Source organism: Chenopodium album, chromosome 2 (genome assembly GCF_948465745.1).
Source record: "Chenopodium album chromosome 2, dcCheAlbu1.1, whole genome shotgun sequence".
NCBI classification, from domain to species: domain Eukaryota; kingdom Viridiplantae; phylum Streptophyta; class Magnoliopsida; order Caryophyllales; family Amaranthaceae; genus Chenopodium; species Chenopodium album.
The window spans coordinates 4886861-4914737 of record NC_137835.1 but is presented as its reverse complement, the minus strand read 5'-3'; the positions used below and the strand labels follow the sequence as shown (position 1 = coordinate 4914737).

Here is a 27877-nt window from a genome sequence, read left to right as displayed (position 1 = left end):
CCATTCCCGGTCTTAGATTAAATCTTCCTAAACCCTCTCCGCCATACAATTTTTGAACATGTACTCTTAGACACAGGTTAGGCAAACCGTTTTTGAATTAACAATCCGGCGATCCCACCTTGCTATAGACATGGTTGAGTTGGTTGTTACATATAATGAAAAGGTTAATAATGGTCAATTAATCATGGTCTCAACCATAAATTGAGTTGGCTTGATTATGCATGTCAATGTCACACTTTAGGCACTTAGCTTGAGACAAACAAGCTAAGCTAAGCTAAGGTAGTTGATAAATCACCTACAAACATACAAATACTAATATTGTACGCGTTATGACAGCTTAGCCGACCAAGGTCACCAACGAAGCCCAATTATCATCAAATTCTCTGTTAATTAGGTATTATGTAAGGTCAAAAAATATATATATCTGTTCTTGAGTTTTTGTCAAGTTAAACTTCATCTTGACCTTCGTATATCTTTTCATGATTTCTCTATGTTCAAACAAATAAGTTGACTTGTCCCTTTCTATATGTATATTCTACTTCACAGTTTGGTACATAAATATACGTTGATTCTAAGCTAATATTAGGAATAATTTGACAGTGTTCACAACAGAAAGGAGGGGGAAAAAAAAAATTCAGATTTACATGGTCTCCTCAATTTGTTTTTTCATTTTCAATAGTAGCATTTTAAATTTTAATGATTATCAATGTAAAAATTTGATCATTAATAGAGATAGAATAAATAGAGAGATGATGAATTTAGACGGTGATCTATAGGGTACGAGTGTACGACAGGGCGGTTGCACCCTCATTTCGGGGTAAAACGGACACGGTGTGGTGATGGGCAACTATCAATCCCCAAAATGAGTAAATTTGAGAGAGAATGTCAACCAAGATTTGATCAAAGTTGTGTACACCACTACACCCCTCATTTACAAGTATGCCCAAAAATCCTAATTATAGCCCACGGTCCATTCACTAATTCAGAACATGGCAACTTGCCAACATGTCTTTAACAATGAAATAGACATCTTTTGCAACTTGTATACTATTATCATCATTTTTAATGGTTGTCATCTAGACTAATGGGACTTTTTGGCAGATCTTTACATAATTCTTTTCATTTCAAAAGTGATTTTGGTGGGTCTATAACACCCAAAAAAAATGAAAACAATAAGAATAATGTAAAGGTCTTGACCTTTGAGGGATCGCAATTGGGACCTGATAACACTTGCACAAAACATCCAACACTCCAAATCAAATTCAACTTTGAAACCCATGTTACACAAAATCATTCCTAACAAAAGTTCTACATTTCGAGTCAGGAACCCATGGTGGCATCAGATTGGATAACATAAATTCGATCTCATACTGATGACTATGTGCAAACGATGCCAAAGTGGGTGTGAAAAACTCAGCTTTAACACCAGGGTGATAATTTCATTTACCTACAATGAAAGGGGGAAAGGGAGGGAGGGGGAGAAGACACGAAATCACCTAAATATAATTAACAGATAAAAGAAGACGGAGTTAAAGCCAGTAAGAAAAGCTAATCTAGGATATATGCTTTAGACTCTGCCTGTTAGAATCTGAAATCAGCCATGGAACACCAAGAAGACAATCAGCGCTCTAGTTTTGAAGCATCTTTGAACCGGAGTTAGGCCCCCAGCCCATAGGTGTATACATTTGCATATTATGCATGGGATGATTGGAATTGCCATAGGATCCCATCGTCCTGTCAATGTGATTACTACCATTCTCCTCAGATCCATCACTTGACACCTCCTGTGAGGGGGGACTTTCAGCAGCCGGTAGTGCTGGTGCAGCAAAGTTCAACACATTAGCGTGAGGAACTGAGGGCATGTACTTTGTCTTTTTCCCATTTGCAATGAAGCTACCGACAATTATCTGACAACAGCTTTCGAGTTAGGATGCATAAAAAATGAATTTCTCCAAATGGTTGAAAACATACGAACACAAAAGAAATGGTATATCACTATTATTTAAACACACCCCCGCTGGATGTTGACAAACACAAAATTTCTGAAGTTGAGCTGACAGAAGATGCGTCTACAAGAATCACTCCCCTCAAAGAAAAGATAAGTATAAAAGGGGATATATCTGACACAGCATATCAATTGGTATACTATTGCAACCTAGCATGGCAAGATAGGCAAACTACTTGGTCCTACAATATGCTGTTTAGCAGTCACCACAACTTTATGAGAGAGTGCAACTGTTACATAATAATTATAGGCATTGTCAAACTTCTTGCACTGAGGCAAATCACATATGGAAAAGAAGATATCAAGACATTATTCCTCTACAAGAGTACAGAATTACAAAAGGAAAATTTGAACCAAAAGGTGCTTGAATATAGATTAGGTTTATAAGTTTAACTAATACTTCGTATCATCTTCAAGCATTGAACTAAACTTCACATGGTAAGAAGAATGTGAATATAACCATGTAGCCACAAGGTACAAATCACACACAAGGCACAAGCAAAAGGCCGAATAATATACACGGGAATGCACACCTTCCGTTTCATAATAAATGCCTCAGTTTGACTTTTGCATACAACACTTGTACCAATGTTTGTGGTTCATATAAGATCAGATGTGAGTACTTGTTAGAATCGTCTTAGAGTATAGTTTCTGAATATCAATTTTTACTCATCTATTCTTGTTAATAATTAAAGATATTATTGTTTAAACTTCTGCATAGGCATATGCGCCAGTCAAACTTGGGGACTTATTTAAAAAAGAGTGAGGTGGAGGAACAATGAACATGACAGAGATATAAAAGAATGTGGATACCTGAACAGGAGAGGCAGCCATCAGCATCCCGGCAACACTACCACCTAACACTCGGCCATCTGAGCCAGCAAGAGATACACTCAAGCCACCTGATCGCACTTGGCCACCAGTATTCTCTGAGAACAGGAATGAACCTGACAGAGAAATAATTTCAAACCGTCCCTGCAACACATGTATCACAACTACATCAGTAAGAGAAATAGAAAATGCACCCCAAAACAAGCAGTAAATTACCTGCATAAAGTGTGAGAATATCAATCCTATCTAAACCATGTAAAAATTTTCCCATGAGAGGAGTCTAAACAGTGTAATTAAGTGCAAAATAATCAGTATCAAAAGAACATACAAAGACATTTAAATCAAGAACCCAGAAGATAATCAATATGAAGATCTTCAAGCAGGTCTGGATGTCTATGATGAGCTGAAAACCAGTTTTTACATACTCATAAATCTAAGTAAAATGGGGCGATATGCATTAAATAATTGTAAATTTCTGCTAACCATGAGTTAGCAGTAATCAAAGTTAAACCATGAATTTGAGTAATTTAACAAAAATTGTAATCAAGAGTGTAAATTAGTGTTGATTCATGAATTTGAATAATACAACAGAAACTGAAGAGAACCAACATCAAAGCCTTAAGAATGAAGGAGAGGAAAAAGAAGAAAATGGAAAAAATATCCACGTGCCTGACTGATCAGTGATCACTCGACACCTAAAATGCTAAAAAATGTGTTTGGACATCCAAGATTTACATGGTAGGGAAATTATGTCAAAAAACCTCTTCATTGCAGCAATTATTTTCTTTTCAGCCCATTAAGCACAAGTTAAAAATTAAAAAAAAAATTAAAAAAAAAATCTACACATAAAAATCTGTAAAAGCTACAAAAGATACTAAGCATAAAACTCTCAAGATACAAGAAGAAAATGTCTTGACCACAGAGGTATTTTATCCCAAAATAAAACACTTATGCGTGGATCATGTAGAGATATAAATGCTTCTAAATACATTTAACTTAAAAGAAAAAAGGTACAGCAACATATATCCATGCAGCAAAATACCAGAAACAACGTAAATTCACTTTGCATATCAGTTCACAATCAATCCATGATTAATGTTTTGGGTTTCCAAGAAGGTTCCATAAGAGATAAGAAGAAAAATAGGACATTTCAATTCAATCTCTGTTTACTAGCTTCATTGTAAAATTCCATCCCTTAAAAAGAGTTAATGGACCCTTATATAGTTGTCAACGTTCGTCCTTACTACAATTTTTACCAAAGTTCATCTCAATGTATTAGATATACAACATCCAAAGTGAGCAAAAAGAAAAGAAAGGAGACCAAAGTTTTACTTCTTTAAATTCAAAAGGCCAACCAAGAGCCACTCTGCAACAAACTTTCTACATTGTACCTGAATTCAAATAGATCCCACACACATAAAAAGACCTCCATAGAACATAAAAACCTTAAACTTGAGAATACAAGATTACAAGACACTCAACATTGACCAAGGGAATACTCAAGCAAAGCTCCAGAAAGAGACAAATTTTGATTAAAAGCCATCTTCCTCTATAAATTACCCCAAAATCAAAGAAAAACTGCAAGAGGGACTGGAAGAGGAAAAGGGAAAATATATCGTATATAAAAAAAACTACTCTGTATCAAGAATGCTAACTTGCTAAATGAGGAGCATAAACCTTGGCATAAAAATGATAGACAAAAAAGAATATTTCAAATGCATTCGAGACCAATATGAACATGCCACAACAATGTATCAGAAATAGAAGATAGAAGTTCAGCACAGGTATATGAACAAGATGTAACAAAATTCAATCGAGGAACCAAACTTTTTCATGACTATCTGTAGGGAAGGATATGAAGGGAAAAAGTACAGTCAACTCAAACTATGTTTGAGCATATGAAGTCTCTATCTTCCAGTCAGACCACAAGAACAGAATAGGTATGCTTACTAAAGTCTAAGATACTACAAAATACCAACACTTTCTGATAATTTACTTCAAAGTTCAAAATTAAAAACTTTAAGCACGTTCGTTAAGAACCACAAGAGGTCAAAGTTTCACATAGGAGCCATATGACAGCTACTTAAAATGAGAAGAAATATGTTACAACATGGAAGAGATAAGATTTTTAAAAAAGGGGAAGAAAAAAAAAAGGGTCAGTGCACACCTCATAGTTCACAACACCTCCAGACATTGCAGGTTGTCGAAGGCTCACATTGCAAACGGAGCCATTAGCAGAAAGCACACAAACTGTACGTGGTCCCTGCTTGGAAAAGGCTACAATCTTGGATGCAATATCCTGTGATTGAAAAATAACAAAAATGGTACAATAAATATATAGTGCCAAAGATAAGCATTGCTTCTATTCATGCAATAGTCCATTTTGGACAAACCAAATCCATAAGTTACTGTGGCTTCCGCAGAGTGAAGCAACCTAAAATCATCATTACTTCTGTAGCAGCTGTTTTCTATGAAAGAGCAAACATGCTTAAAAGATGCCATCCAACCAACATAAATTTTCATGTGAATGTTGCAGAAGAATACATGTAGTCATTAAAGTTTGTGTCCTTGCAAAATTGAGTAAATTACAGATAACAAACCATGAACATAATCACAGATTTAAATAGACTGGTCACTGGTGTACTAGAATTAGTACATTGAGTACAAAATTCAGCTAATGTCTTGGTTTTATTATGCTTATCCTAATGTTGCTCTTCTTAAAATAAAGTAAAATGGAAAAGACTCAACAGGAACACCTTTTAGTAGCAATGCATTATTGGCATATTGGCATAGAGTGATAGTCAGCATTTAGGACAACCAATTTAAGACACCAATATAGAGAGAGAACAAACGCTATTAAACAATGTGGACATTTAGAAGAACTGAACAACCAGCCAGTATAAGCTCAATTCATAGATAGACAGTTGGACACAGCAAAAAGAGAGCACCTAAAGAATAACCCATTCAATGAAGCTATCTTTGACTATACAGCATTGTCTGCACATTAGAAATCAACACATAATCTTAATGAGCTCATAATTTAATCTAGTAAATTCACATCTAATGCAGAAGTTTTCAGAATTTTCCAAACAGCCCATAATTTTCAGCCTAATAACCCAAAATAAATGGTACCTTTACCATTTTTTAAGAAGGCCCATTGGAAAGACTTGCTTGGAAGGCAAATTTCTGGATAGTATCGAGTTTCTAAATACCAAGCCACCAATTCATTTATCATTACAGGACGTGGAACTTGGTATATACACACACTTTTAAACATGCAAAAGAAAATAAATAGTACATATAGCATCAATATCAGCATTATCTTAATTCACTATGTCTCTAAAAAAAGGTCTGACCTAGGGCAAGGAAAGGTAACTTAAGTCTACACAGCTTTTTCACCTTATATTTTGAAACAAAGGGAGTAGGAAGTACAAAACAATGCTATAAACCCCAAACAAAAACATTTTAATCACATATCCTCAAACACAATAAATAACCAATTTGAATACACAATGACATGATATGGGGTAGGAAAGACTAGTAAATAATATTCTACCTCCAACCCTTTGTCCCATCAAGGATCACTCAATTTCCATTTTAGTAAGTCCCAAACTTCCAAAGGATTGCCCAATTCCTTTGAAGGTCTTCCACTCAATTAAAACTATGAGCATTTCTCTCTTTCTTTCTTTTTTTTTTAAAAAAAACTCTTTCAATGTCCGCATTCTCTCTCGTCAAAAAAGAATGAAAAAAAAAATAGAAAAACTAATAATTTTATTAGTTTTTCTATCTTCACTCAATGGGCCAACAAACTACATTTCCTTAATCTATGTGCCCAAATGAAATAGGCAATTTTTTTGTGGAATGGAAAGAGTAGTATATAAAATGTTTTCAATATACACTTTGAATGTATGAAATTTGAAGCAGACTAAGGAAGGCTTTAAACATAGCAATTAAACTAAAGTAAGATTCCAACAATTAAGCCTTATACATTCAGTACATACTTTTTAAATGAGAAATAGCACAGATTTATAATTAGATATTGTGACATTTCCGTGCACATAAATCACTATCATTTCCATATAGCATTAATTAACTCAAACTAAGTGAGCCATTGGCATTTAATATGATCATAAAGGGCACAAGATGCATAGAAAACAAGAGTAAGTATACCATGATTAACAACACATTTAACAATCAACAATTCAGATCACAATTCAATAATCACACCCAAATTACCATTTATCAAGTGTCACACATACCTCCCCGGAGTTCACCAAGATAACGTGCGGCGTAAAACCAACCCCACAGTTACCTGCCCAGAAGCAAAAACAAAGGATCAAACAAGTGACAATCATCAAAATCTCACATTAACAATACCACATTATATCAGCAAAAACTCAAAACTAACAAGAACGCACCTAAAGCATCCAATTGCTTCTTACTAGACCCGGGGGGCCGGCCACGATGCCGCTTAGACGGATTATCCGAGGACGGAGCAGTCCCACTCGAATCCGCCTGCCCCCCACCACCTCCACCAGCAGCAACACCACCTCCACTTCCCATAACAGAAGAAGACATTGGAGTAGGAGCCAATCCCAAAGCAATGTTACTCCCCCCACCATCAGGGGAGTACTTTCTTGGTCTACCCCTTTTCTTCTTCTGCGAACCAGACGAATTCGGATCAACCCCGAACCCAGATTGCCTCATGCCAGAAGACCCATCTCCAGAATAAGGTGAATTTAGGGGTTCAAGACTAGTACCAGGGTTCTTCGAAGGAGGTGGGGTAGTTGTAACAACTTGTGAATTGAACGGAAACCTGTTGTTTTGCATCATAGAAGAAGATGAATTTGGGGTTGCGATCATTTGAGGTGGGGGTTGGTTTGAATTGGGACTTTGATAAGAATTCGAAGATGGGTGGTGATGATGTTGTTGATGGTGTTGCATCATCAACCCAGGTGGTGGTTGCGGCGGCGGCTGATGATGGTGATGCTGGTGGTGCTGGTGATGCTGCTGGTGATGCTGCTGGTGGTGCTGCTGCTGATGCGCCGCTTGCTGGTGGTGTTGATGGTGGTGGGAAGGTGGAGCAGAGGGCCCACGAGGCTCCATTTTTGTACAATAAACCTTGCTACAATCAAAGATACAGCCGCAAAAATCACGGATTTTTGGTGGGTTTTTGAAGATAACTGAGATTACCCAGAAAAAAGAAGAAGAAATTGAAGAAATTCAGGTGGGGTGGGGGAGAATTTGGGGAAAAGGGGAAGTCGAAATTTTGGAATTTATTAGTGTGCTACTGCTATCTGTGAAAAAAAGGGTTTTTGGATATTTAGGATTTTAGGGTTTTATATGTTGCTTTTTTTTTTTTTTTTTGGGTTTCTCTCTATCTTTTTCTTTTGCGTGCTTTTCTTTTCCTATTTCTTTCCCACCGTCTTTTTTTACTTTTTTTTTTTTATTGGTCCCACTTAATTGATTTAAATTTTCTGATTTTACGGAGTAGTTTTTTATACGGGGTATCTCATATTGTATAATTCATACGTTATAGAGTACAGAGTATTGTATAAGTTGATATGTTGGTTTGCTCGAATCGGCTAATAAAAGTTATTTAAATTTGTAAATTGTATGTTTTTGGTGAAGAGAATTTGTAAATTATATGCGATAGCCTCTTGTCATCAATAAGCAATTAGTACAAAATCAAGCATTTAATATAACAACGGCCATAAATGAAGCAAACTTGAAAAATATTAAATATTTGCACTTAATATAACTATTAGTCAGTATCTCTTTAAAGTATCATTGTATTCAATGTACTTACATTAGGTAAGGAGAAGATGTCTTATCAAACCATAATCTCACACAAAGTCAAATAAATTCAAATTAGTGAGCAAGACTTGTTATGAGTGTGGAGGGAATCTTCACCCCTAAGAGCAACTCCGATGGTTGCTTTTAGGGACTAGCTTGCAATTTTAATAATTTTTAAGCTAATAGCCAAACCATTGGAGAGTAGTTAAATCAAGCTATTTGTTGCTCCAATGGTTAAGCTAGTTGTAAATTAATTTATTTTTAAATTAATAATATTTTTTATCTAATAAATATTTTCCAAGCTAATTAGCTCTACAAAGCTAATTTGTTTGCCAAAGCTAATCAACAAGATGTGCAACAATGGTGTAGCTACTAGCTGAAGATTTTTAATATTTGCAAGCTAGTCCATTTTCCCAACCATTGGAGTTGCTCTTAGCTTAGCTAAGCTAATTAACTTAGAAATTAATTGTCTCTAATAAAAGACTAATTATTTAAAAAATAAAGCTGAAAAATCTAAATGCTAATTAGCTTAACCATTGTGGCATAAATTAGCTAGAAAGAAGAATAACTTTGCAATCCTAGGTGGCATGGCAAGCTAATTTGGCAATTAGTTTGCTGTTGGAGTTGCTCTAAGGTGTCCACGAAGGTATAAGATACAATTTTACTATTAGACCAAGTACTATATATGTTACTAGAAAGACGAAATATTCTAACATTATGATCGTGAATTCATTCTTCAAATGTATTATATGTTACTCTAATGATAAATAGACCTCTTTTAGTTTTAAAGAGGAATTGTCTATATTGTTGCAAATTCATTTTTTTAAGTGTTTAGAGAAAGGGCGGGGGTGAAAATCGATCCCAATATCTTCTGAATTGGGAAGAAAGCTTTAACCACTTGAGCCCTCGGCCTCAAAAATGTACTTGTAAGATATATACAATAGTAAATAGGAATAAAAAAAATGGGACCTTCATGCTCAAATTCCGATTCAAGCAGTCAATTATTTAGTACCTACATAATAGCAGGAACTACTTCATAACCGTTAGAAGGGCTCATTCAAGACTTATTCAATCTAGCGCTCAACGAAAACAAGAGTTGTGATTTCAATGACCAGAGATAAATGAGGATGTATAGCTCAAAGACACGAAAACGAAATTTGTCAATTTGGATCAACCTTTAAAAGGGCTCACTCAGGACTAGCTCAAACAATTGCTCAACAAAAAACCAAAGTTGTGATGTTATCTCCCGATAAGATAGAGTTAGAATATTGAAGTTTTAAATCATACTTGTCATTTTTTTTACCAATTTGTTGTTATTTATTTATTTTTTTACCAATCTAATCAATTACCCAACGGAATACAACATTTTAAATACGTTTTCATTATACACTAACACAAAGTTGTGAAGAAAGAGTTAAAATATTGAAGTTTTAAATCATACTTATTAAATTTTTTTGGGAAATTCTCTTTGGTAACACTCAATTTTCACTTTTTTTCTTTGGTAAATTAGATAAAAAGTTATTATCAGTGGTAATCTTGTATTATAGCTATTATATTAATTATATCATTAATGACATTAAACCCAATTATTAAACTAACAATTGTTAACCATGGTTAACAATAGATGGAGTTACACAAATACCCTCGAAAAATTTCCCAAACCACCCTAACTAACAGCTCCCTTTTAATAACCCAAAGCTGACACATTTCCACCACCGTGGCCGTCATCATCACCATCATCTTCTTGACTTTAAAGCTTCAACAATGGCGAAATTCCAACATAGAAAAAACAAATGGAGTTCGAAAGGCAAAAAATAAGAAACAAGCACTTATGAAGAACCACAACCCCCTTTCCTAGCAGGCATTTTCATGATAATGAAGAACAATCCAACGATGAAGCCGGAAAACACCACCATAGCAACAAACTCCTACCTCGACCGTCTATTTTCGTCTTTTATCTCGGCGGCCCACCCTCCCTCCTTTCTCTTTGTCCCTCAATTTCCCTTCATCTCCTCCAATTAGGATTAGAACTTAACGCCATTATCATAATTTGGAGGAGAAATTGCAGAAATTAAAAAATTGCAGAAGAAATCAGGCTTTTGGAGGGTCAAATTGGGGAGATTCAGCCAAATTCAGCGGATGTCGTTTGAGGAGGATAGATTGATCAAGGATTTGAGGGATTGTTTGGGGAGGGGGTACAATGGTGGTTCAGGGGGAGGGAGAGGTGCGACAGGGGTGGGGGAGGCCGGCACACGGTGAGGGAGGCGCAGGGCGCGGGCGCCGGCGTGGGTGGGGGCGATGGAGAAGCTGCCGCAACGTTCCAGCCAGTGTAGGAAGTAGCAGCAAGTATTGGTTGGCCTTGTGGTTGCCAGACTAAAATAAAAACGTACCTAACCTTGTCCGATGTATCAGAGTGGCGGCGTTAAAATATGCAAGTTCTCCGAGAAATGCTGGCCGTCAACGAGCGAAGGTGGCAATTGGGTGGCGATTGAGAAAGGTGAGGAAGATGAGGAGGAAGAAAGAGGGGAATATGAAATGATTGAGGGTATTTTAGGAATTTGAGTGTATAAAGTGAGGATATTTTAGGAACTTTTATTTTTTTTAATTAAAAAAAGGGTAATGCTATACATAGCCCTTAGGGCTATATATAAGCATTGAATTTACTCTTGGAAAATGTATAAAGTTAGGAATTCATGACAAAAACACGCGTAAATCGGTGTAATTAGTGTGTTTTTGTCATGATTTTCTAAATTTAAACAATTTTCAAGAGTAAATTAAATGCTTATATGTAGCCCTTAGGGCTATGTATAGCATTTTCCTTAAAAAAATATTAACCACGGTTAAGAATTAAGTAAATCGTTTCATTAAGTTTACCATTGAAAAATTATAACTAATTAAAGTTTACCAAGGATAATAAGAATATTTACAATTTACCACTGACAAAAATAAAAACTATAGTGTTACCAATGAGAATTTTCCAATTTTTTTTACCAAATTGTCTCAATTTTTTTTTTTTTTTTTTTTACCAATCTGATCAATTGTTATGTACTCTGTAGAATACTACATTTTAAATATGTCTGCATTATACACTAGCACTACACCAACCCCTTTGTGAGTTGTGATTGAAACTTCTATTTTCTCCTTGTTTACCTCTTTTTTGTATTACTATGACCTTTCTGTATTTCTGACCTTTTTCTCATTCTCCAGCTCAATTTAATCATAAAAATGTTCTTACAATTACCCAAAAAATGCAAATTTCAAATTTAACTAATTCTTCAAAATTGAATCGATAATCGGTACTTGAATTTTGGGGGATTGGAAACCCTAGATCTCGGCTACATTTCTGCGACCGATTTTTCGAAGTTCATTTTAGGGTTTGATTATTCTTGGTGAACTTTAGATCCACTGGTTCAAATATGCCGGTGGCAGCTTCTGCAATCTACTTCTTGAATCTTCGTGGTGATGTTCTTATCAATCGCCTCTATCGCGACGATGTCGGGTAATTTTTCTATCGATTTCTATCTATTTGCGTTGATTGAATGTGATTATGATGTTGAATTTGTGTATTTGGTGATATTTGAAGTTAAATTTGACTCATATGTGATTTTGTTCAACTTAATTGGTGGATTAGTTCGATTGTTAGTTTAATTGCTTGAATTGTTGCTCCTTTTTGGGTGATTTATGCCGGTGATGGTGTTGATCTACTTGATTTCGAGTGATGGATGTGATTTTACCGATTTAGAAGCTGAAATTACAAATTTAGATTGCTGTTTAGTAATTGCATGGAGTTGTTGAATAAAACAATAGGATTGTATCAAAGTGGATGTGAATGTACATGCTTTGTCTGTTGATGGTGACCTGACCTGGGCTGGCAGTACCGCATATTAATTCGAGACAATGCCGATCAATGAATCGAGTTTTGTTTAGGAGTTGCTTATTTGTTGCTGGGTAGCTATCAATGGATACGTACAGAACCGGGCTGTCTGTTTTAAAAGCTCCTTCATGTGCTTTGTACTTGAGCTAATGATGCCATGACGGAGTGTTTAGGAGTGAAAGATTGGAAGTTTTGGAGTGATGAGAGCTGGAGAATATGAGTACTGTAGTAAAATTTTGAATCAGAGCAGACAAACTTGCTCATATCTCTCATTAGTACCAGTCTGACTCATGACGTCATGTAGGCATTCTGCATTGTTATCCTGTGTCAAGTTTAAGACTAAATCATACTTCATAGTAGTGACTGAGAGGGTGTGCCTGGTTTGGAAGAAATGCAGAGTAGTATTTCAGTGAGGAGGGGGGATGTAGGTTCGTAAGTGTTGGTTGAAATGGGGGTAAAAATGAAGTAAATTAAGCTGCTTTCCCAATAGGGTAACTAGTAGCGTCAACTCTTAAGAGTAAATATACTGCCTGTTACCCTCTGTCCTCTCTAGCTTCGTCATACCATCACTTCCATGATCAATAAACCTTCCTCTACCACAACCGTTTTCACCCCAGGCCCATCACCAATCTTACACCTCTGACCTCACATCTTTCTGATCTATGTCCCTCCCTCCCCCCCCCTTCCCCCCTCTTTCTTCAATAGGTTTGAGATCTAATTATGGTGTTCAAGGCCGTGGTAATCTTTTTTCACCTTCCTCTTCATTCCTAACAATTATTTTCTTAATTGATAAAAGGGTTGAAATAAAAAGGTAAGTGGAGATATATTTCTATCAAGGATGGAGTTGGTGTTGTGGAGGAGAAAGAAAGAGAGGAGTCAGGGAGAATATATTACTATGGGAATCATTTCAAACGTGGATAAAAGAGGAATTATATACCTTGGGTTAATGCCCCCCCCCAACCCAAACTTATACTTTCAATCTAGGCATGCTTTTGGTGTTTAATCTGTCTGTAACCTCAACAGCTGTTTTAGTTGGTCTACATAAAGTGTGATACCTGAAAATTATGGTTTATGTTACTCAATTTCGAAATCTGCAATCTGGTTTATGAACCATCGAACCTTGTAGTTTGATGTATGATTTGCATCTAAAATATTATTGTGTGTCACTGTGAATTCTTACCCCACCCCCTCTTCCCAAAATATTGTTGATTACTACAAGACTCGAGAGATAATGGAATAAATAAGTGTTACTTGATAAATTGGAGTATGCAAACTCACTATTGCCCTGAAGAGTGAGGCTTTTGCATTGTTTCTCCTTGATGCATTTTGTGAATGACTATGAACTGTTTTTCTTTTTTATAACAGGGGCAACATGGTTGATGCATTTCGGATGCATATTATGCAAACGAAGGAACTTGGTACTTGTCCTGTGAGGCAAATAGGAGGCTGCTCCTTCCTTTATATGAGAATCAGCAACGTGTACATTGTAATTGTTGTCAGCAGCAATGCTAATGTTGCTTGTGCTTTCAAGTTTGTTGTTGAGGTAATTCTTTGTTATTTTTGGGATTGAGTTCCTCTCTGATGATGGATTTTCAAAGAGTTGTCCTTCGTATATCACTCTCCTCTTTTATTTGATTTCTACCATCTCTCTTCCGTAATTATCTGTCCAGTCAGCGTTCCTGAAGCTGCTACTAACTCAACGGCATCATCATGAATCATAGTTCACTTACTTCATTCTGATTGTTAATAGATTCAGATTTATCCTGAAAACACCAGCTGCCTCTGATTGGTTGAAAAAATCATGAATTCTGATTGTATATAGATTCAGGCTTACTCATAAAATTAGTCATGCTATCTCACAAGTCAAATTTAGCATTTAACTTGACCCTTCATCTTGTTAGCTAGATGCTATGATTAGTTGAAGTAGGAAGCTACTTTGAGAAACAAGCAAAATACTAAATAAGATGAAGATTTGGCTTAATAGCTCGTTCAGTAATTTGAGTGATAAAGTTGGCTAATCATGAAATTTCAACTCTTCGCAGGCTGTGAATCTTTTCAAATCATACTTTGGCGGTCAATTTGATGAAGATGCTATTCGTAATAATTTTGTCCTCATATACGAGTTGCTAGATGGTATGTAATGCATATTATGTAATTTATTTTTACAGACCTTTCTGAATTTATTCTTATTGTTTGTTGTGTCTAACACATGAATTATGTATGTTATCATGCAGTATGTATTTCTACTGCCAAAAATGATATAGTAGTGAACTAGTGATTAGGCGTGAATGTAAAACAAGAACCATGTATAGTTAGTAATTAAAAATAGATGTAAAGTTGGTCTTCTTTTATTTTCCATTTTTTTTGGGGAAAGGGGTAGGGAGTGTAGAAGTTGTGGATTCTATTCATAGATGTATCATCTTGAAATATTGTGGGGGCACTGTTTTTCATGCTATAGTCGATGACTTCATAGAAACTAGAATGGCAAGATTTAGCAGTGATCATGAATATGATTATAGCTACTTTCTTACCAAGCTAATAATAAGAGCAGCGGTGTATTGCACAGGTTCTCATAAGTATCTTAGCAAATCAACTTAAGCATGGTGGATGGTGGGATGCATGTTGTAGATATGAATGCATTCCTGTGCTCATATATCTGACTTTATACACTGATTTGCTCATTGAATTTTGCAAAATTATCTTACCTTATGCTGTCTTTTTATGGTGTTGCCGTCACCTGTTCTTATATTTCACAAGCCATTGTACAAAATTCATTTATATTATTATGTTCTGTTATTTTCTAAATTGCAGAAATTATGGATTTTGGTTACCCACAAAATCTTTCGCCTGAAATTTTGAAGCTTTACATCACTCAGGAGGGAGTACGTTCACCCTTCTCATCGAAGGTATGTATTTTATCTGTTTGATAATATTATTTGATAGCTATGTTTGACTTTTGCCTTTGACAAAGGCTTATAAAGATTTCCGGATGTTATGTTAATTTTTATTTTTCTTGTTTGATCTTTGTTTCCTGTTGTTTCCATAAATCTAGCCTGCCGATAAACCAGTGCCAAATGCAACGTTGCAAGTTACAGGTGCTGTCGGCTGGAGAAGAGAAGGTCTCATGTACAAAAAGAATGAGGTGATATAAGTTTGTCTTGTCAGTGTGTTAGATATCACAAATTTAGTCTATTGTTTAATTATTTTTAGCATTCCCCTGCAGGTGTTCCTAGATATTGTGGAAAGTGTCAATCTTCTTATGTCTTCGAAAGGTGGGTCAGGGTCCCCCCACTCTTCCTTTTATGTGCATATGTGGGATTGGGGTTTTTGACAGTGTCTGAATATGTAGTGTTTTGTAATCCTTATTGATTTTTACAGGTAGTGTGCTGCGTTGTGATGTTACTGGAAAGATTCTTATGAAGTGTTTTCTCTCTGGAATGCCTGATTTGAAGCTGGGATTAAATGATAAAATTGGTCTTGAAAAGGAGTCCCAGTTGAAAGCACGTCCCGCAAAAAGGTAGCTTCTGTCAATCAGTCTTCTTTCTTATCATTTGTCTGCCTGAGATTACAGTTAATTTTTCACTCTTATTAACAATCTACTGTATTAATTTTGTTTTACACCTTGACCAATCTTATGCTAGTTTTGTCTCTTGTTAGAAATAGATGTTACAACATACCATATTTGCCATGAAATTTTATTACTTTGGTCTTTTTTATTTACTATTCACAAATTCTACTTTAAATAGTTTTTGTGATTTATAAATATTGATAACACATAGTCATGTGGGATAATGTTAGAATCGTCTTAATGTATATTTTCATAATATTAGCTTTTTATAATTTTTACTTGTGATAATTAGAGATTTAATTGTTGAACCTGTGTGTCGGCAAACTTGATGAAAGAAACTTTGTCATTTAAAAAAGAATGGAGGAAGTACTATATTTTCTTAATGTGCCAATTTGCCATTGCCCTAGATCATCATCCCTCCACTTTGCTTACTATATACGCAGTGCGCCAATGCTGGGTTAGATTAGGTCTTGAGAATCATGACTTCTGAAAATTGCTAGCAAGGTCACCAACTTGTTCAAAGTCATATCCAAGCACTAGTATATGTAACTTGAGGAGTAAGTCAAAACCAAAGCTTCTAGGATAAAATTTTGTATTTAGATCTAGGGAAAAAAATTCAAATTTTGGTCCTAATGCAGTTACTGTAAATGCTGATTGGAAAGTTACAAATCATAACATAACTGAAACTATAAAGCTGAAATGATTTAAAATTACCGCCAATTCAGCCAAAGAAAAGCTTTGGTATTGGAAATCCTTCTCCCATCAACATCAGTAAAGTATGTTAGTTCTTCACAAAATTTGCAAGATCCATTTGCATGTATGCATAGTTTGAAATACGTTTTTATGAATGTGCTATATAATACATGTACTTTCTTGCCTAATGTCAGCAACATATATGTTTTTACACTGTTCCTTCATGTGATTTTAGAAGCGTTCCTTTGCTCGTTCTTCTTATAGCTCTTGCATAAGCTTTGGTCCTACTCATAGCTCTTGTGTATTAAAATTTTGATTTATGGGCAGATAATTATCAACTAGTCTTGCTTTTTTGTTGTACAAACTGGGTCTTCTTAAGGTGTAATTGCACATTTGTACATATATTGTTATGGGAGAGCATTGTGTATGGCTGAGTGTCCTGTAGGCATAATCCTACAGTAAATATGTAGCATAACAGTTATGATAGTATGATATTCATGTCTGTCGCACCATGTTGAACAATTGAATCCACATGGGTAGAAGTGTTTATTTGTACCTCAAAGCTCTAGGTCAAGCCCTATTTATTACGAAGTACTTATTAAGCCTTGCTTGTGAGCTCTTATCACAGTACAGGTTTCATAATTCACATGGTTCCGCTCAGATTTAGCTGTAGTTAACTTCTTATATCCTTGTTATGCTTCCTTTTTTCAGTGGGAAGACTATTGAGCTGGATGATGTAACCTTCCACCAATGTGTTAATTTGACGAGGTTCAACTCAGAGAAGACTGTCAGTTTTGTCCCTCCAGATGGTGAATTTGAATTAATGAAGTAAGCCTCACTGCTATTTTAATGAATAGGCTTTTTGGCTAATGTTTGGCTGGTGTGAAATATCTGATGCTGTTTCTTTGTTTGAATTAATGAAGTTTACCGGGTGATCAATTTAAAGAATTAATGATGCAGTCTCTTTATTTGAAGCAGCTTCTTGTCTTTTTTGTTGTTGAATGACACTTGAATCTAATATTATGATGTCTGCCATGATTTTGTTCCCTTAAAGTTTGTGGTTCAATTGATTATAACATTTTGTGTTTATCTAGTTTTTAAAACACCAGGATGCATGATTTGTTGTATATATTGTTCTATTTATGCTCCGGGCTCTCTGGTTCACTCTGTCTTTTGTCCTCTGCGTAAAGTTGTCCTGAAATTTTCATCTGGAATTTCATCTAGTCGTCAGCTTTCGCAAATCTTACTTTTATAATATTCTCTGCTCCTGATATTTCAGGTATCGTATAACTGAGGGTGTGAACCTGCCTTTTCGAGTATTGCCAACAATCAAGGAATTGGGTAGGACACGAATGGAAGTGAACGTCAAGGTTTGTACAGTTTCTCTTGTGAAGCCAAGCATCAATCTTATTATATGTTTTTTGTGACATCTGCTTATAAGTCTTAGTTATCAGGTTAAGAGTGTCTTCGGAGCAAAGATGTTTGCTCTTGGAGTCGTGATTAAAATACCAGTTCCCAAGCAAACTGCTAAAACAAGTTTCCAAGTGACATCTGGTAGAGCTAAGTATAATCCAAGCATCGATAGCTTGGTTTGGAAGTGAGTTTCTTCCTGCCACTTTTTCAATTTTACCTTGTTGATTAGTGCTTCTACCCCCGTATCTGTTTGCATATTGCACGTGCTTTTGTACAGCATATTATCTTTGTTCCTCAACACATGAGAGTTGAATACCTTTAAGGACGTCTTCTGACCTGGAAGTGGTCTTAGATTTTGGATATTGAAAGTGGGGTTGCTGAAACAGCAATATAGGAGTGGAGTGCTACAGACTTTCTGTAATTGTGGTTTTTATAGACTTTATGTAATTGTGCTACAGACTTAGTGACCTTATGTGTTATTATATCATTTATCATATCTTTAACAGCTATGCTAATAATTGCTGTCTCACAAATCTTTTCAATGAGCTCGTGAGTATTTTCTTAACGCATTATAGGCCAATGATACCTTGTTGTTTGGTACCAGATAATACTATGATATAGGTTCGTAAATGTGGGAGGATATTCTTAGTCAGTAAATCCAATGTTTAACTTTTAATTTATTATTGTTCAATTTTTTAAAATTGGGCGTGTTTTGTTATATGTCTCCCCTTTTTGATGCGCCTCCTTGACTTTTCTGGCTGCTCTGTAATAACTCTTGAATTTTGATAACAGAATAAGAAAGTTTCCTGGCCAGACGGAGTCAACCTTAAGTGCTGAGGTAGAGTTGATTTCAACTATGGGTGAGAAAAAGTCCTCAACAAGGCCACCAATTCAAATGGAATTCCAGGTATCTCATAAACTGTTGCAATGTTGCTGGATGTACATTTTTTCTATTTTAAGTAATGGTCTTAGATTACATGTCTTTTTTTTTTCCCCCTGAAATTATGGTGATATTTAGGTTCAAATTAGATAACTAAGTGTTCATCTTTGACTTCATTCATGCTAAACATACAATGTGTGAAGCATGTGCACAGTACTACAGTATATGACTTCATTCTGCACTTAGTGTGGATTGAGAACTAAAATCATTTTACCTGGTTTGGTGTAAATTTTTTTTTGTCAGGTTCCTATGTTCACAGCATCAGGGTTACGTGTTCGTTTTCTTAAGGTATTTTACTTTGATCAAGTCATTCTGCCCTATCATTAATGATCTGTCAATTTTTTTTTTCTCACTTCATCCTGTCTCTGCAGGTGTGGGAGAAAAGTGGGTACAATACTGTTGAATGGGTTCGCTACATAACAAAAGCTGGTTCCTATGAGGTTAGGTGTTAAATTCAATGGAAGTTGGCAGTAGGACTTGGCAAAAGGAGATTTTTTTTCTTTGAGCGCTTTGTAGAGATTTTCAGGAGTTTAGCAGCTGGATGTTCTGAATTAATTCATGGTAACAGTAACTCTCAAGTTCATGTTACCCCTTGTCTGGCTAATCTTCTGCGCGTTGCTCTCCGGGAATGCTTATTATGTTGCCTCTTTGCATCATCGTCAAATCCTTTCCCCCCTGTATTTTTAGTAATTCAGTCTTTGATAGCATAGTATGTTGATATGATTATTTGCATTTTATAGTGTGGAAATGTTGTCTTTTATGTAAAGAATAATCTTCAGATTTATGGTACGTGAAGTGCAGAGTTTTGAATTTGTATCTGTGTACGCGATTCTCTCCACATTGAATTTGATTGCTTAATATCATTTTGAGGTTCAGATTTATGCTGTGTGCAGATATTCTGTTTCACTGAGGGACCGTTTTTGGTTAGTATTGTACTGCTGTGTTTAATATTTGCAGTTTTCTTGTATTGTTTTTATCCAGCTGCAATATAAATAGTTTGGACTATCTAATGGAATTACAACTTTTTTTCCTTTCAATTTCAGAAGTTGCACGAAATTCCTCGCTGACCTCTTTGTCTCTCTTTTCAATAGTATGCCCCAATGTTGGAGAAATAATTATCAGAAAAAACTCCTTTTAATTGATCCTAGAAAAGTTGCGTGTCATAGTTAAGAAAATTGAAATCTAATTAAGTTTTGATTTTAATTGTGATTATGGTACAATCTCAAAAAACTCGGTTCAAGTTGGAATCCATTTCTGTTGTAGGAAAGGAAGATCAAAGGATATTAGATAAATTCCGCACAGATATATTCATGTTACACCAGGCATTGATTATTAGGCGAAATCTCTTTGTATTTTGAAAAATCTTTCGGTTTAGCATTTATGCATATTCGCATTAGGTATGTGATTAGGGATGTCAATGGGGCGGGGCGGATGTTGGCCTTCCCATCCCCACCCCCACCCCCACCTAATATTTTCATCCCCATCCCCACCCTCGCGGCGGGTCCAATTTTCATCCCCATCCCCGCCCCACCGGGTACAACTCCAAAACCATCCCCGCCCCACCCCCCACTTGGATATCCATCCCCGCCCCACCTCCCACTTGGATATCCATCCCCACCAAAGAACCGCCTAATCCCCACCCAAAATCCACCTAATATCCGTATCTCAAATACACAATCTTACATAATTAATACGAATTATAAAATAAAACATTCTATACACATTTTTGTGTTATAATATGTGTCGTACAAAGTATTATAATTAATATTGTATTTTATGTAATTATTTTGTAGAATAAAAGTATGTAATTTTGCTTTAAAAGATATATAGTTGTGGGTATGAGGTGGGGATGGGGCGGGTACGAAGTAGGGCGGGGCGGGGATGGGGCGTGTACAACTTAAAATCCACCCCCGCCCCATCACCCATGGCGGGTATGGTTTTTATCCCCATCCCCGCCCCACCACCCGCCAAATCGAGACCCATCCCCGCCCCATTGGGGTGAGGATGGGGCGGGTCTCCTACTTGACCGGCCCCACTGACATCCCTATATGTGATCTTAAAATGGTGTGTTGCCGTATTGGTGAAATTCGCAATAATTATATAATACACCGCATAATAAGAACTAACAATTTAAGAGATGATAAAGAATGGATGTGCTTTTAACAATCATCCTATACACGCGTGCAATTGTACCGTAAGCTTCTACTAGACTACTACTAGTTTAGATATCAGATACAAAGTAGTTCAGAATTCAGATTACATACAAAGCTCCAAATTATCGTTGTTCAACAAAGATGCAATGTATAAGTGTAATTAGGAAGAATAAAAGCCAATTTGTTGCATGATTACTTAAAAGTACATTTGAAAGTGTGTAATCCATAAATTAAATTTTTAATAATCCCCAAACCCAAAGAGGCAAAGATTATAAAAAGCAACAAACTAAAGACAAACCAACACACAAAACTCACAAAATCCCCTTTTTAAAGCATTCATTCAATCAAATAACCCCCAAATTCAATCACCTTCACTCTTTCTCTCTCCTCTCGATCCATTGAAATTCCCCTAAATTCTTGTTACCCAGAAAAATTCTCTTCAATATCTCGCCATTTTCGCCGTTGCCGGCACCTCTGCGACCTTCTCTCTCTTTTAAATGAGGTTCTTTAAGAGGATCGCCGGATTTCTAGGGTTTACGAAGGATGAAGGGCATGAATCCATGGAAGAAGATGATGATGCTAATAATATTCCGAATAATTCTGAGGATATTCGCCGCAATCGGATGAATGTTGACCCAGTTCATACTGGCCCTCGTAGAGGATTCAGTGTTCCAGTTCAAGTTCCTGTTGAACGTCCTGTTGTGGGTCCTATTTTGGTCCCTTGCAATGGCGATGGTGGAGTTCAGGTCACCAATTTCATCTCTTTTTTGCTAATCTATTTTGGGTTTTGTAATTCTATTGAGCAAATTTGTGATCAGTATAATATTATGTGTTATGTTTGCTTATTTGATGGTGTGAAATTATTGTAGAATTTGTCAAAATGTATCTTTAGAGCAGCATGTTTATGACATTGTGTAAGCAATGGATTAGAATTAGCTGGGAAGCTATGAAATTTGACAACTTTAGTGTCCTTTCGATTAATATAGTGATTTAGAGTTGCTGCTGATAGTAGAGTGACTTGCATATTTAGTAATAAAGAGTTATAAAGTTGGATGGTTTGACTTGGGTTAATCTTCTGTTCTCCTATATAAAATGATTCCTAGCTTTTCCTGGATCTTTTGAGTAATAGAGTACAGGAAATCTCTTTGATCATGAATCATTAGTAGTTTGTGGGGTTTGCAAGCAGTGTCCTTAGGGTGCTTTATTTGAACGATATTCAACCGAGTTTGGAAAGCTATTTTTTTCCCCGCATGGAATGGTTGAAGGATGTGGGTGTGTGGATTTTGGGCAGTTTAGTTGTTGAAGGCATTTGGTGCAAACATAATACATGCTTTCTAAAATGCTTATTTCTCTTCTTTTTGTTGACTATATTGTTTTGAAAGAAAATTTATGCTATCTGTGTGATGACCTAGTTGAACCGTTGAACTTTTCTTGGAGATTAACTTTGGTGAAGAAGTATCGGCCAATCACCTCGATTTTTTGTCAATTGGTGTTGTGGTGCGTAAGTTTAGTTTTGGTTAGAACTTAGAAGTATCTGGGTTTTCCTTCATAAAGTGAATATGCTATGGTTATTGATGAGGACTGGCTTTTTTCTTTTAAGGATTGCTTCTAACTTTCTTTTACTCTCTCTTGAGGGTATGAGCACATGAACCTAGAGTTAGTTTCTGCTTTATATGGTTCTATCTTTGATTATGGACCTTGTCATGCACTCATTATAAGCGTACAACTTTAATTCATTGAGAATTTTGTTGTTAATTTTAAGCACTTTGGTATGATCTAGAGTTTTTTCAATACTACTTTGTAGGTAAGATTGTGCATGATTTCACATGCTGAGGACTATAGTTATTAGGTTTTTGTTGCCTTGGGATTTACTATACAGTTGTAATTATTTTTATCCCTTAAAGCCTTGTCAACCTACTTTAGACTTAGATTGGTGCTTTTATATCTAACTTTTTTGAAATTAGGAATTCTGTATATGCTTAATTTTTGACATAAATCATTGGGATATGTTTGAGGAACTGTTCATCATCTGATGATTGCCATTCTCTATTTTGAAATATCTCATATTTGAAGTTTTAATCATAATTTTTATTGGTAGATAATTGCCTAAGCTTAGTCAACCTATCCTAATTCCTAGATTTGAATAGTTTTGTTATTCTGTACCCCCTGAGAATTTAGAGTTAGAACTGTTTATCTCATTTGCTGCACCTCTTTTTTTTTTTTTCTTTCTTTCTAAAGTCATCTCAAGATATTGGTATATATGTGGGGAACTGTCCATCATCAAATGCCTGTTATATTCTGTTTTGGGACTTCTCATGGAGTCATAGTTGTTGCTAAATTTGTCTAAGGATGTAGTCTAATCCTATCTTCTATTGCAGCATTTTGGCTTTTCTTTTTGTGCTTTAGAAAGTTGTGAAGATTTGAGTACAATTATACTTCTTTCCCTTAATTGCTTTGATTACTGATATTTTGACTTGTACTATAGAATTTTTTTTAAAAGCACAACTTCCCTCCTATACCTATCTTTATCCTGAAACTATTCAATAATTGTAGCTACATACTTAGTAATTGGTTAATTTTCTTGATAAATGACTGCATTAGAAACTAAGGTGTAGTTAGTGTGATACATGGCTAAAGGTCTGCAAACATTTATCTGTGTTTGGTCTGGTTCGTAATGTACATGTCATCACCTACAGGTTTAAGAACTGCTCCTGAGTATATTGCACTCAAGTCTGAACATAGGATTGTGAATTGAGATAGAGCACAATGAGGGTTGAGATTGTGGCAGAGTAGTGCCAATTGAACAAATTTTGTTTGTGGGAAATTGGTCATTTGATGAATGGATGTCGTGTATATCTGAATTGGCTTTACTTTTTATTTTTATCTTATCTGCCTGCTTCAGTAAATTTCCTAAGGGGTTTATTTCTTCCTATGTAGTAGTTAGTTGCCCTCTTTTTTTGTATGAAAGGTATTTCAGCATTGATTGTTTTATCTAATGCATATTTTTTTGTTGAAAAATTAATTCAGATGAGTTTTGGTTGGGCCCAATAAGCTCTGAGTCAATACATATAAAGGTTACCAATATCATTTTAGAATTAACAGTAAGTTCAATTCAGATAATTAGATTTTAGGACTAAGTGAATAACAAACTCTATCAGATCAATGTTTTGCCTTGCTTGACGGGTGGCTTTTTCATTTTTTCTTCTGGCTGTGCTTTTTGCACCCTTGCCGAAACCGTTGCATGATTGAGTTCAACTTATAGTTCATTATGAGAAGTGTATATTTTCTCAGGATCTTTCCCATTCTTTTGTGGGCAAGTTGTAGCAGGCATTTAGACACCATAAACTTGAGGGAGTGTATTGGAAAATAGCAGGAGTGCAGGACCATCATGTCTTGAGAGAGAGGGGTCATTTGCCACAGCAGTGTAATACGCCTGCAAATTTGTTAAGTGTTTTCCGTAGATGAAACTTAAATTTGCCGAGCTAAGTATAATTTGCTGTATATACATGACAGCAAGTTGTCATTCATCTTATATCTCCCTTACTTTCTTGGGTTGTCAGGGCAGTAGATGCAGGGAAAGCTTTCTGTACCTTTTGGAGAATAAAATATTGAATTGGCAGTTCTTATTGTAGACCTCACTTAGATGTGTTATTTTACATATAACTGAGCTGCTTGTCCGAGTTCTTTTAAATTATTGGCATAGAATCTTGCATTAATAGCTTAGCATTACTTCAACCCTTTAGAGGCTTTCAAACTGTACCCCTGGTGATGTCTGATGAGGTTTTCACCCAGGGTGGATGCCCGATAGGGCAGACAATCATTTTATGTAGTCCATTTTAAACTATTGTGTGTTTCTTGGTAGCTGTTTTAGCTGTGGAGCAATATTTTATAAGAGCATACTACTCTTTGTACTTTGCCCTTGGTAGGTGCTGTTATCACACAGTATGAGTGTACGACTATCATATAATCCTAAGTAGTACCTGAGCCAAATAGTATAAATCTTTACATAACTACACTCTATACTCCAATGCTTAAGAGATTTGACCAACAATATAGTAGCATTTATTAAATAATTTAAGCATAAACAAAATATGTAGATGACAGAACTTGCACCAATGACTTGTTTTATTGCTTGTACAATGTATAAATTTATTGAAAGATGTCCTCAGTTGTTTGGATTTTGGTTTATTTACTGTATATAGACAGATATAACTACGCTATTATATCAAAATGTCTGCATTTCCAGCTCCTTCAAGTTCTTATACTAACAGGTTTAACTGTAATCACAGGGTCTTAAATGGTATGCAGAACGTCTGAGAATAGATGAAGATGGGGATGTAGCGGATGAATTTTTCAATGAAGTTTCACGAGAAACATCACACGCCATGCAAGATCAGTCGAAATCATTCCCAAGGTATCAAGTGAAGGCCAATGTAAGACATGCGAAAGTTAAAAATCAGCAAATGACTCCTGATGGTAAGTTTCAACAATTGGTGGACTTTCAAGGTCAGTTGCAGTGGGTCTAGAGTTAAACAGGGTACTTGATCTCACTTGATGCGGAGAAGATAGATGGAGGTAAAATAGAGCTTATAACTTAACTGAAGAAACTGCTTTCTGCTGATAAAGAAGCCGAAATGTTGCCTCATACTCAACAGATGTTTCCCTGCTATTTAGCTGTATGTTTCCTTTTTTTTTCAGTGAGTTTGTGATTATATATAACTGGCGTTAGCGTGTGCCTTATCGTGTAGAAACATTGTAGGCTGGCTGGGCTGGTTAGTGAGATTGATCTGCTTAAACTTATTACGCGTATACATTCTGTTTTCGCCAATCTTGTAAGATTATTGGTCTTTGAAACGTAGATTAGTGTAAGAAACCAAAAGTCTACCCTTTCACTGCATAGAAAAGCTCAGCAATTACACACATTTTGTGATACTCCAGTTAACTAGTGCTTTCTTTTTCTTTTTGGGCGAATAAATGTAAGCATTTGATTTAGAAATTGTCTTCATTGAAAATTTATTCTTACGGCTGCAACTTTGCAGTTTCCTATTTTCATTCTATGCTTGCCTATTATTCTTGTTCATTGTTCGGATAATTGAATGCGTAGGTCCATCATCGGGAGCAGTTGGGTTCGTGCACGAACGTACTCTTAATTGTAATTTGCATTTTGTTTGTTGGAGGCGTTATCATGTAATCTAAACATTTATGCTATGACTGAATTCTAACAAGATGCAAAAGAACTTCTAATAACCCTTGAATTAAACAAAGGCATAAAACCTGCGTATTATATATGAACATTCTCCAAACATTCTTACAACACACTGCTACTGTAATAGAAGATTAAACCATCCTACAAACGTCAAAGAAAGAACGCGAAATGGGATTTTAAACAAGCCATCCAGCTTAGAGATGCTTATTGTAGTGTGGAGGTTGAACATGGTCATGAGTAGTAGTAGTTGTGGTTCTGGTTCCGGGTATATTGCCAGCTGCTCCATAAGCCTGCTGATTGCCAATTTTAACAGGTATATGGTCAGCACCAGTAACTATGCCAGTTCCAGGCATATGGTAATGATGTCCTAGTTGTTTTGCATCTAGTTTCTCTGCTGTGTGCTTCGCTTTTGAGTTGTGCAGATCCGCCTTGGCTTCTGCCTCCTTCACTTTCCTCAACTCCGTCGCTATATCTTTCTCCTCCTTCGTCCTCGCTGTTGCCTGCTGTGCCTGCCAATTCAATATCCAGGTTAGATTTCATAAGTTTGAGTAGTACATACGGGTGAAAGTTTTTTTTTTTTCAATTCCAAGATCTCCTGAAACCGGGAGGCAGCTATCCCTCACTCGGTGGAAGTTAAAACTACTTAGGATCATGTCAGAAACCAGAAATTGGAAACAAATTTAACAAGATTTCACGTAACTATGTTTTGATTTGTTAATTAGTTGGATTTCATTTGGCATTTGCCATGGAATTTTACAAGATTTCAAATGGGACAAACAAAAGGAAACTTTCGTTTATTGGTAATCGTAAAACTCAAATGTTGCAATTAAAAAAGAACGGATACCTCTTCTTCAACTTTGGCCTTGGCAACCTGTATCTTCTCTTTGGCAGCGCTGGCCATGTTGCTAACCTTATGCTTTGCTGATTGCATCTTCACAGATTTCTTGCTTTTCAAATCAAAATAAAATTAACTGCAATATTGAGTTTGATAATGCTTGTCGTTGGATCTCAATTAAAAGTTTGATATATAAACGAGATAACTATCAACTGAAGACAATCTAAAGGACACTAATATACTTTTTATAGAAGATGAAATTTGTGCGGTTCATGCCACGTGTTGGACATGCAGGCTATATAGGTGGTGTTTAACTTGATGAATGAATGAAAGATAAGTTAAATCAATCTGTCATCGATCCTTTGATAGGTTTTATCACATGTCTATTTAGATGGAAGTTTTAGTACATATCTTTGAAAGGCGGTTTAACAGGATGGTCTGAATCTTAGCCAGTTTTAATAATTTCAGATAAGTGAAAATAAAGCGAATTTAACACACCTTAGTGTCAACAGTTTTTTCTGCCCTCATATATATGCACAAAAAGCTCTCAATATCAATTTCAG

The 27877-nt window shown here is 35.8% G+C and overlaps 4 protein-coding genes across 4 annotated transcripts; 2 read left to right on the top strand and 2 right to left on the bottom strand.

Annotated features, from left to right (window-relative positions):
- Nucleotides 1-1237: 1237 nt before the first annotated feature.
- LOC145580595 (AT-hook motif nuclear-localized protein 8-like) lies at nt 1238-8170 on the bottom strand. Its single transcript, XM_081637760.1, has 5 exons — nt 7255-8170; nt 7096-7148; nt 5004-5135; nt 2819-2980; nt 1238-1907 (listed from the first exon to the last, which is right to left on the bottom strand). Exons 1-5 carry the CDS (start codon nt 7940-7942, stop codon nt 1629-1631), a joined length of 1314 nt encoding a protein of 437 aa, XP_081493886.1. The 5' UTR covers nt 7943-8170; the 3' UTR covers nt 1238-1628.
- Nucleotides 8171-11765: 3595 nt separating this feature from the next.
- On the top strand, nt 11766-19944 carry LOC145580578 (AP-2 complex subunit mu). The gene is made up of 13 exons (XM_081637759.1): nt 11766-12131; nt 13872-14049; nt 14549-14639; nt 15318-15412; nt 15559-15648; nt 15730-15778; nt 15885-16023; nt 17479-17595; nt 18047-18137; nt 18222-18364; nt 18973-19087; nt 19364-19408; nt 19492-19944. The coding sequence occupies exons 1-13, from the start codon at nt 12049-12051 to the stop codon at nt 19570-19572; spliced, it is 1317 nt and encodes a 438-aa protein (XP_081493885.1). The 5' UTR covers nt 11766-12048; the 3' UTR covers nt 19573-19944.
- Nucleotides 19945-21554: 1610 nt separating this feature from the next.
- On the top strand, nt 21555-26319 carry LOC145580562 (uncharacterized). The gene is made up of 2 exons (XM_081637758.1): nt 21555-22019; nt 25563-26319. Exons 1-2 carry the CDS (start codon nt 21771-21773, stop codon nt 25797-25799), a joined length of 486 nt encoding a protein of 161 aa, XP_081493884.1. The 5' UTR covers nt 21555-21770; the 3' UTR covers nt 25800-26319.
- A 209-nt stretch (nt 26320-26528) lies between these two features.
- On the bottom strand, nt 26529-27540 carry LOC145580546 (uncharacterized). Its single transcript, XM_081637757.1, has 2 exons — nt 27324-27540; nt 26529-26988 (listed from the first exon to the last, which is right to left on the bottom strand). Exons 1-2 carry the CDS (start codon nt 27408-27410, stop codon nt 26674-26676), a joined length of 402 nt encoding a protein of 133 aa, XP_081493883.1. The 5' UTR covers nt 27411-27540; the 3' UTR covers nt 26529-26673.
- Nucleotides 27541-27877: the final 337 nt, after the last annotated feature.